The 9,935-nt window shown below is 37.0% G+C and overlaps 2 protein-coding genes across 4 annotated transcripts; one reads left to right on the top strand and one right to left on the bottom strand.

Annotated features, from left to right (window-relative positions):
- Positions 1-387: 387 nt before the first annotated feature.
- LOC127958101 (ankyrin repeat family A protein 2) lies at positions 388-4,019 on the top strand. Of its 2 annotated transcripts, none has more exons than XM_052556883.1 (9): positions 388-461; positions 1,145-1,447; positions 1,546-1,704; positions 1,790-1,855; positions 2,296-2,393; positions 2,602-2,727; positions 2,992-3,058; positions 3,152-3,232; positions 3,393-4,019. In XM_052556883.1, exons 2-9 carry the CDS (start codon positions 1,195-1,197, stop codon positions 3,446-3,448), a joined length of 906 nt encoding a protein of 301 aa, XP_052412843.1. In that variant the 5' UTR covers positions 388-461; positions 1,145-1,194; the 3' UTR covers positions 3,449-4,019. The 2 variants fall into 2 exon arrangements, with proteins under 2 accessions (XP_052412843.1, XP_052412842.1); XM_052556882.1 differs by having other exon boundaries at positions 389-461; positions 1,075-1,447.
- A 134-nt stretch (positions 4,020-4,153) lies between these two features.
- On the bottom strand, positions 4,154-9,506 carry LOC127958102 (transcription factor BTF3). Of its 2 annotated transcripts, none has more exons than XM_052556884.1 (6): positions 9,408-9,506; positions 8,549-8,617; positions 8,351-8,464; positions 7,635-7,836; positions 5,513-5,569; positions 4,154-4,524 (listed from the first exon to the last, which is right to left on the bottom strand). In XM_052556884.1, exons 2-6 carry the CDS (start codon positions 8,615-8,617, stop codon positions 4,478-4,480), a joined length of 489 nt encoding a protein of 162 aa, XP_052412844.1. In that variant the 5' UTR covers positions 9,408-9,506; the 3' UTR covers positions 4,154-4,477. The 2 variants fall into 2 exon arrangements, with proteins under 2 accessions (XP_052412844.1, XP_052412845.1); XM_052556885.1 differs by having other exon boundaries at positions 9,345-9,468.
- Between the last annotated feature and the right edge of the window lie 429 nt (positions 9,507-9,935).

The raw sequence follows: 9,935 nt of genomic DNA, 5'->3' as shown, positions 1-9,935 counted from the left end.
GAAGGACCGTTTTGATAAAGTAAAAAGTGTAGCAGGGTATTTCTTGAAAACCTTTAATTCCCACATATGATTTTATTTATTTTTTGCCCTTTATCTTTAGATTATATTATATTAGAGTATTGTTTCACCCTTGTCCAAAACCCAGACTTTCATTATGAAAATAATAGAACAGAAGCTTAAATTTACTATTATGACCAAAAATAAAGTGTAAAATTAAAAAAGTAATTTTAAATGTTTATTGCATGGAACACATTTATAGCCAAGTTTATAGAGATAGTTGCAGAAATAGCAGTGAAAAACACATTTTACCATGCAGGACAGCATGTATTCAACCATTCTAGTGTACAGTGATAGACAGATGAACACATTTGGCTCCACCCTCTCTGCGTTCGAAAAAACTTTATTTACACTCAACCTCAAGAACATCCCGTCGTTTCAAAACAAACGAAATTAATTACTCGGTAGGTATAATTGATTGCAATATTTAAAATAGACGACGGTTTACATTTATATAAATGTTCATTAATATACGTTTAACCATTTTTTTAATGAGACAATGGCCTCAGTCGGTTAATCCTGCTTTAGAAATCAAGCTATGCTCCAAAATGCACTAACGTGAGGCTAACCCGGTGCGCTCTATTAATATGCTTGAATTAAGAAGTATATGTACAGTTTTTCTTTCACTTACTGTTTATTGTTAACATAGTGCAACCTATAACCGTCGTTAGCTGGTTGGCTGACCTTGTTTTGGTCACGCTGACATTAAACGCGTTCGTCGGGCATGCGAGATTATGCATTGTTGTGCAGGATTAAAGGGCTTTTTCAAACGTGTGTGGTTTAATTTCCAGCACAAAAATCTGTTATAATACTATAACGGTATTCATGGAGTCGTTTTAGTGATGGTTGCGAGGTTATAGAACCAAAGTGAGGCACAAAGGTCAACTAAAAGACAGCCTTTCAAATGATTTAACCACAAGAATTGCAGGTGTTCATATGAGCTACATTGTTTTAAATTAAATTAATCATATTGTTCAAATATTTCAGCTAATGTAAAATTCTCTCTAAATATACCAGGTACAAAAGCTTCATTCTGCATGGGAACTAAACATCATCCACTCACTGTAAGGGTTTGATTCTATTTAAGGACCAGGCTGCAGTAGCTTGTTTTGGGATATCACAGATCGTGAGTGGCCGATGGCATCAGAGGAGATGGAGGGTCTGTGCTCATTACCAGAGGTGACGAGCATCAAGGTGGAGCCATCAGTCAGCATTGGCTCAGCAGAGGATGCCAACTCGCAGAATGCCATGGGCATAAAGTTTATATTACCCAACCGCTTTGACATGAATGTGTGCTCGCGCTTTGTGAAGTCACTGAACGAGGAAGAGAGTAAAAATATCCAGGACCAGGTGAACTCTGATCTGGAGGTGGCCTCGGTCTTATTTAAAGGTGAAACAAATGATTGGAGCAAAACAACCTTCTTTTGAGTGAATGTAATTTTAAGAAAATTATTTCAAATATCCTGTATCCATTTTTTCCCTCTACAGCGGAGTGTAATATTCAAACATCTCCCTCACCTGGTATTCAGGTTAGGCATGTTTACACGCCATCAACCACCAAACACTTCTCTCCAATAAAGCAGTCCACCACGCTCACCAACAAGCACCGTGGAAATGAGGTCTCATCCACACCGCTGCTTGTTCACTGTAAGTCTTCTTATTTCTCATTCTCAAGGTATTTGTCAACCTAATCTTTAAAACTCTAACCATGTCATATATTTTTTTTTTCTAGCTCTGTCTATACATCAGTTGGCGGCACAAGGAGAGATGGTGTTCTTAGCCAGTCGAATAGAACAAGGCTAGTTTTTAAAATGAATGTGATGTGAAGCAATTTGAACTTACATACAGTACACTACTGCTCAAATTTGGGGTTGTAATGGTTTTTCAAGTTTCTTATGCTCACCTATGCTGCAGTTATTTGATCAAACAAAAAAAAACAGTAATGCCATGGAATATTATGATGTAAAATGCTTTCTATTTTAAATAAAATCTGATAGCTGAAATTTCATTAGCCACTTCAAAGTCATGTCTTTCTAATATGCTGATTAGGTGCTCAAGAAACATTTTTCTTTATAAACAATGTTGAAAACAGGTGTGCGTCAAAAATTTTTGTTAGTATCAACTTATTCTAAAAACACCTGAACGACCCCAGACGTTTAAACAGTAGTGTAATTTTTAACTATATATGTCTAAAATTGTAATAAATGAGGTCTTCTTTCCTGTTTCACTTTGAATTAGAGTCTGTAATAAACCTGCAGGATGAGGAGGGATTCACCCCACTGATGTGGGCGGCAGCTCATGGACAGATCGCTGTGGTGGAGTTCCTGTTACAGAGTGTGAGCGCATCATACACACTCCAAATCTACCTGCACAAAGCTCTCAGCTAGCATTGCTGCCATCTTCATTCCATGAGCTCTTCATTCTGTCACCTCTCTTTCATTCTTTTGAGATTTTAGCTAAAAGGCTTTGAAGAATCACCTGATACACAACGCAAAAATACAATTCTATAGCTGGAACTCCAGATGCTCACAGCTCTTATTTCAGGGTGCAGATCCTCATCTCTTGGCCAAGGGAAGGGAGAGTGCACTGTCACTAGCCTGCAGTAAAGGGTACACCGATATTGTCAAAATGCTTATCGACTGTGGAGTTGATGTCAATGAGTATGATTGGGTAAGCGGTCACATTATTGATTCGATTCCTGAATACATCTAAAGCTATGACCTGTGAATGATAATCTGGTGTTAGTGACCTTCATCAAAATATGCTGGCAGTTTTATAGCTATGCAAAAGGATAGGGAAGGTTTGTCGAGTTGGAGACGTTTCCTGGTATTGTTATATGGTGTAAATATACTTCTATGACTTTAATCTTTAGTAACCAGAATCAATGTTTATGCAAACTGATTTGCACCTAAGGCAGCGCTTATGTTTTTCCAGAATGGTGGAGCACCGTTACTCTATGCAGTGCATGGTAATCATGTTCGCTGTGTGGAAATCCTCTTAGGTAAAAGGCTTACTTTGAACTAATTTCATTGCAATGCAGTGTTTAGGTATTTTTGTAAAAAAAAAATTTGTATTATTTCTGATCACTGGACAGAGAGTGGAGCTGACCCAACCATGGAGTCTGACTCTGGGTTCAATGCTATGGACATGGCTGTGGCGATGGGACACCGAAATGGTAGCTATAACATGATTACCATCAGCATTAAATGAATAGGGTCTCCAAAACGTAACATGACTATTTTATTAAGAACAAGTAATGCATCTTAAGAATATCATACCTGGTTTTTGTGTTGGTCTCATCGGTCATTGTAATTCCTTGTATTGTTGCCTCCCAGTCCAACAGGTCTTGGAGGGCCATCTTCTGAAGCTTCTGCAAGGTATCAAAGAATAACCAGAGCAACTACGAGAAGAATTAGAGTGAATATTTGAGTGTTGATTATGATGAAGTGGACAATACTATTTTGCATGTTTGCTGAACACACTTTATATGAAGTTAATTGTCATTTTTTTTAAATCCACCTTGGCACAGATCAACAAACATATGGCAATTGATGAGATCGGAACTTAACCGTTTTGAATCTACTGATATATATATATATATATATATATATATATATATGTGGGTTTTGTTTAATGTACGTGTGTTTTAGGTCACTGATTTTTACTTAGTTCCAATGTGTACTTGAAAATATATTTATTTTGACATAAAAAAAAAAAAAATCTATTTCACATTAAACTTAACTGGTATTATGGTTTATCAAACTAAATCTGGGTACTTTAGAATCACTCGAGTGGAAAAGAACATGGTAAACCATAACAAACATAATTTACAGTGAGAGAAGTACTAGTTCAACTGTCACTTGTTATTGCTATTTCATTCCCAGGTTTATACACTTTGAATGCCCTCTTTTAATGCAAGTCTTGCGTTACAACACTGTAAATAAACCTTAATTTATACTTGAGCGTATGTCTGAAAAACAACAAGAACTTTTTTTGTACTAATTACATAGAAATAATTGGGGTTGAAAATGATTTGTTTTAAGTGACCAGCATGGAATGATCTCATCCCCAATTAAAACTAAAACACAAAACAGTATTTAATAAGATTTTTTTCAATAGCAAATATTTATTTCCAGATGTTGATTCAAAAAGGCTACAATGAATGAGCCTCAGTAACAGGGAAGGTTGGAGGCAAAGATGCCTCTTGGACCGCACAAACACACTCAAAACTGTGCATGAACTTGTGTAGTACAATCGATCTCACACTCTCAGCTTGGACACATGAGGGTCACATCAGTGCATGAAAAGAAAATAGGAGATTCGGGGATGCAATATATATTTATAAAATGAAAAAAAAAAAAAAAGTCCCACAAGTTTCCGCTGAGACCAGAGATTTCAAACGCCTTTCCTTCCCCTGACGTTAATTTGCCTCATTCTTTGAAGCCTCATCGAAATTCTCCACAAGGTCTGCAAAGAGAGAAACAAGGATTCAGTAAAACAATACCAGGTTTACATGCAGTCACTGACAATTCAAAGGGATTAAAAACTGAACACTTGTGGAAAACGGGATTTATGAAGAAACACTGGACATCCAATAATTGTGGAGAGTGAAAGACGAAATCTCATCTTTATGAAACAATCTGTAAATGTTTATAGAAACATGATCTGAAAGGCAATTTCTTTGCTTCTCTCTCACTTGTGTGCCCACGTGTGCAAGTAATTTCCATAGAGAACATAAACGAGCACTGGGGGACTCAAAAGTCCACAGCTATAAAAATGAAACCACAGAGGATCAAAAGCAGGTTGCCTTTTAGGAGATGAAATCTGATAAAACGGAACATCAACTTTTCTGCCTCAGGGCATCAGAATGGAAATCACTAACAGAAGGCTGGACTTTGTTTTCAGAGGGGACAGAAAGGGCTGAATCTCAGTAATGGGCACAATAGCACAAGCTGTTAACTGTTTTTGTCATCACACGGGTGAGCTAATTTTGCAGTGTCGGAGATGTAATCATACTGTACATGTGCAAGACTTGGGTTACTAACTGGAGTTTGCTCAGGGAGGAGAACTGGGGAATTGTAATAGCAACCGTATGTGTTCGAACTCCTCTCTTTAAAAAGAAAGCAAACTGAACCTTCAGTGCCCATAAACAATAGATGATATTTTAAACATTTGTATATGATGACAATGTAAGAGCCAAGACAACCTGCTGAGACCCTCCTTTTTTGGAAATTTCTAAGACTCTGTCCTAACGCAAGCAAGTGTGCTTTGCTTACATTACCACACACACAGAAACCCATATGGTAATAATTTTGACGCTCAAGCTAGGGAGACATAAAATACACAAGGAATAATAGAAAATGTAAGCAAATAATCTTATGGTTAATGCTACAATTTAAAATACAAGGGATGATTTTTTAAAAATGGATGGGGGGGTTCAGAGCAACATACTGACCTGGAACTTCGTCGTCATCTTCCTCTCCACCAGCTACTGGTGCCTTTCCATCACCAGCTGCAAGAAAATGGAGAATTTAAAATAACGTTCAAAAAAATTAAATATCACTCCTAACAAAGCCTTCAGAAGTACATTAACCAAAATTAGGGGGGGAAATCCACTAGGTCAAACAAACCACAAGTAAAATACATAGTTCATGCTTGCTTTGGACTAAGGTTACACAAACTGGGGTTTGTAAATTGAGGAAAAACTAAATTAATATAAAAAAAAAAAAAACTACAATTGACGAACTACTTTGTTTGCATGCGTATGATGTGGCCATTAACTAACATTAAAGAACTGACGACATCTGAACGTGGTGTCAAGTGGTTTAGTCTCTCTTTAGACCAAATATTTCCCAAACTGGGGTTTGTTAGTCCTGGAGGTGCAGCGAGTTCCTCAGGGGCAGGGGCTCAAACGTAAAATGGGGCAATGTAAAAAAAAAAAAAAAAAAAAAATTATAGGTCTAACGTTACCATTTTATATTTTTGCAAGAAGTCACTTGCGGTCATCAAGCCTGCATTTATTTGAAAAAAATTTAAATATACTTTCAAATAATTTTTTTGCAATGCTGATCAACACAATGTATACTTTTTTCAGGATTCTTTGTTGAATAATAAAAAAAATTTTTTTTAAAAGCAGCATTTATTTAAAATATAACTTTTGTAATCAACACTCCAATTCAAAAGCTTGATCATTTTTTTTTTTTTTTTAAAGAAATTAGTTTTTATTCATTAAGGATTTGTTAAATTGATGGAAACAGTGATGGTAAATATTGCTATTGTTTGAAAATATCTCTATTTTTAGTAATTGTGGTTCTTAAATTATCAATGAACCCCATAAAAGTATCACAGGTTCCACATAAAAAATAAAAAAATAAAAAAAGCAGCACAACAATTTTCAACAATGGTTATAGATCAGCATATTAAAATGATTCCTTAAGCATCATGCACTGAAGACTGGAGTATGCAGAGAATTTAGCATATCATCACAGAAATAAATTATATTTTCAAGTATATTCAAATAGAAAATTATTTTAAATTGTAATATTTCGCAATTAGTTTCTTCAGCATTTTTGATCAAATAAATGCAGGCTTGATAATATTCACACAAAAGGCCTGTAGATGACACTTAACTGCTGTATCACACAATCATAAGTTAATTGAATTCTGATTACCATTATTGAAACTTTTTGGCACCACACGGTTTTGTGTAGTGCTTTTGTAGTCATGCAGAATCCATTTTCTCAGATGTAATTTGATTTATAAAATGAGACAAACCACAGATCCAGATAACTCCACAAAATACCTCGTCTGCCCCATTTAATTTTCAAGCAATTTATAAATAAGAAGAGAAAGTGATCACTACACTTTTGAAAAATTTGAACATTTTGAAATTTGAACTTGTGCCAGATCATGATTGGTGGGTATATTATAAATGAAAATGGGCATTGCAGAATTAGGTAATATTCTATACTATACAATGCATGGATTTTTAATTAAATCAACACACTAGCTTTGATTGATGAAAAAAAAAAAAAAAATTTAAATATAATTTGGTTTATTTTCTTCTGTCGACCCACTCACTGAAAGAACCATATATGGCTTCAGAGTCTAGGTTTCCAAACCGACTGTGGAATATCAGTCAGTCGAGTGAAAAGCATGCAACCCATAGCAACGCCTCAGATTGACGCATTTAATAAATAAACAGGAATTTTCTGACTTTTGAGCAATTAGGTACCATTTTTTACACTGTCAGGTTAACTAGAATTCAAATGCAATTTGTTTTATGGACCACAATATTATTGCTATTTGTCTGAGGGGGACATTTTTGAATAATTTTGAAAAATGTCAGGGGCTTGACAAACAACAAAATAAAAGTCTTATTTTAAAGCATAGGCTACTCTCTAGGGACAGAACAGCAGCATTGACACACCCCTCCCCCAGAACATGAGCTTACACCTGTTAGTCACTTCGTGAGTCTAGTTAGTTTATGCTGCTTGCTGCATAAAATGTACAAAATGAAATGTGACCTGCTGTCTCAGACTTGTACAATCTGACTCAGTTTTGAGAACAGAACACACCTTGTTTGGGCAGGGCCTCTGCAAGTCTGCGCAGACTGGTCAGGCTGTCGGCACCCAACTGGTTGAGTATAGAGGGCAGCATCTCTGTCAGCTGCTTGGTCTCTGCGTGGCCTGTGATGGTGAAGGTGTTGGCTGCCAGTGAGGCCTGGACTTTGGGATTGTTGAAGTGGATCACCGTGCCCTGGTTTGTGAACATGTTCACCTGAAAAGCAAAATTTGAATGATATAAGTGAACATAGAAAGACATTTTAGACATCTCTGGCACTGGACCACTCGAGTTGCACAAGTATATTTGTAGCAATAGCAAACAATACATTGTATGGGTCAAAATTATTGGTTTTTCAAAAATCATTAGGATATTAATTAAAGATCATGTTCCATTAAAATGTTTTATACATTTCCTACCTTATTTTTTTGATAAGTAATTTGTATTTGCTAAGGACTTCATTTGGACAACCTTAAAGGTGATCTTCTCAACATTAGGTTTTTTGCACCCTCAAATAGCTGTCTCTTGGCCACATTTGTACATCCATACATCAAACCATACATCAATAGAAAGCTTATTTATCCAGCTTTTAGATGTTGTATAAATCTCAAAAATAAAAATAAAAATTGTCCCTTAGATTTATACATCATCTGAAAGCAGATCACTGGTCACATATGACTGGTCACATTTGTAAACAGAATGGGTGTATTCAGCCGAAACCAAACCTTACCTCCTCAATGCCAGAGATGTTATTTACTCCCAATTTCTTCAGGGAGAACTGGAGCTTTTTGTCATCGGCAGTGGCCGTTCTGTGGACCACCTTCTTCTTTCTGCGGGCAGTACCCTATCAAAACAAAATACCATCAGTGTGTCTGCGAGATACTACTCTTGTTAGACATGACAGCTATTTAACAATATATTATCTTACCTTTCCACCGATGCGGACTTGTGCCTGCAACTTGGCTAATTTCTCCTGGTTCATTATGGTTTCTTTCATCTGTTAGACACAAAGAAAGATGTTAATGCTACTGTGTGAGGCGGAGTGAAGTTATAAAGCACAAAAGAGTTGTTGGGGTGCGGTCTGAACGACACATTCAGCAGACAAGCTTCTTTAGTCCACAAGACAGAAAACCTTAATGCACATCCATTACGAAATCGTCCAATTCAAGTCTTTGTTCATTTTCAAACATTCTGAACAAATCAGAAACGGCCTTTAGTAGAGAAAGAGTTGTTAATAAAAGGAGCAGACTATGGGCGCTGGTTGTCAGGCCTGTTGAGCAAGAGCGACCACTCGACTATATTAACTTAAAGTTAGTTAAAATCTGATAGTTTTTACACCCTCGACGTAACACTTCCAGGCCGATAGTATTATGCAGCCGTTCAAAGTTTAAAATACAAAACAATGCGACGGGACTGCGCTCAGAATAGATACTCGCTCTCGGTCCACTAAGAAAACCGTTAGCCGATTTTAAGAGGCTAAACGCTGAAGGAGAAGACGCAAAATAAATGGAAACGACATTAGAATTCTGTTTGTAAATTTTAATGTATGAACATGGCTCATGGGGTTTGTTTGCAGTGAGCTAGCAGGAGTGCTAATCTCACGCGCTCTCAGGCCTGGGTCTCCCCCAGCAGGGCCGAGTCTCACCCGAGCCGGTTCAAACATCTTTTCGCGGGTGATTCCTACAAAACAGCAGCCGCGTGTGGTAAATAAGGTACTTATTTACCTTGAGCCTCGGAACCGGGGGCGGTTGTGCAGTAAATAGAGTATTTTAAAGCTCATCACTGACCTGCACGCTAGCAGCAAACACACGCGGAGAGCAAGATGGAAGCGAGAGAGGACGACGGAAGTGACGACAGGACTGAAATGCGACGCAGTGGGCTGGATCCAGAAACCATTCCTGCCCACCCCGTACAAGTCTGGGCCAAGAATAGTGCTCAGACAGCCAGCGAAGTTTGTGCGGTATTTGTGTAAGGCTATAAAGTATGTTGATTTTGTCAATATGCAATGTCAAATCAATACGCGTATGCTTTTTATAAGTATTAATAACATCTGTTAGAAGAAGTCTGGCAGATTTACTGCTGGGTGGAAAATTATTATCAATTAAAGTAGCCTATATTAATAGCCTAGCTATAGAACGACAGAATAAATGCTGATAAATGTAGATAAATTCAAGCCTTCAAGAGTAAGACTATCAATTATTTTACTAATCGAAATACAGGACTGTATAAACAACCAGACCTATTTTTCAGGGATAAATGCGTTTACTTTCAATAGGCTAAATGTGTGATCTGGAATGCTGAAACGAGCTAACCGT

This window comes from Carassius gibelio, chromosome B5, assembly GCF_023724105.1.
Source record: "Carassius gibelio isolate Cgi1373 ecotype wild population from Czech Republic chromosome B5, carGib1.2-hapl.c, whole genome shotgun sequence".
Lineage (NCBI taxonomy): Eukaryota > Metazoa > Chordata > Actinopteri > Cypriniformes > Cyprinidae > Carassius > Carassius gibelio.
The sequence above is the reverse complement of the archived record's forward strand: the minus strand, read 5'-3'. Positions and strand labels throughout refer to the sequence as shown.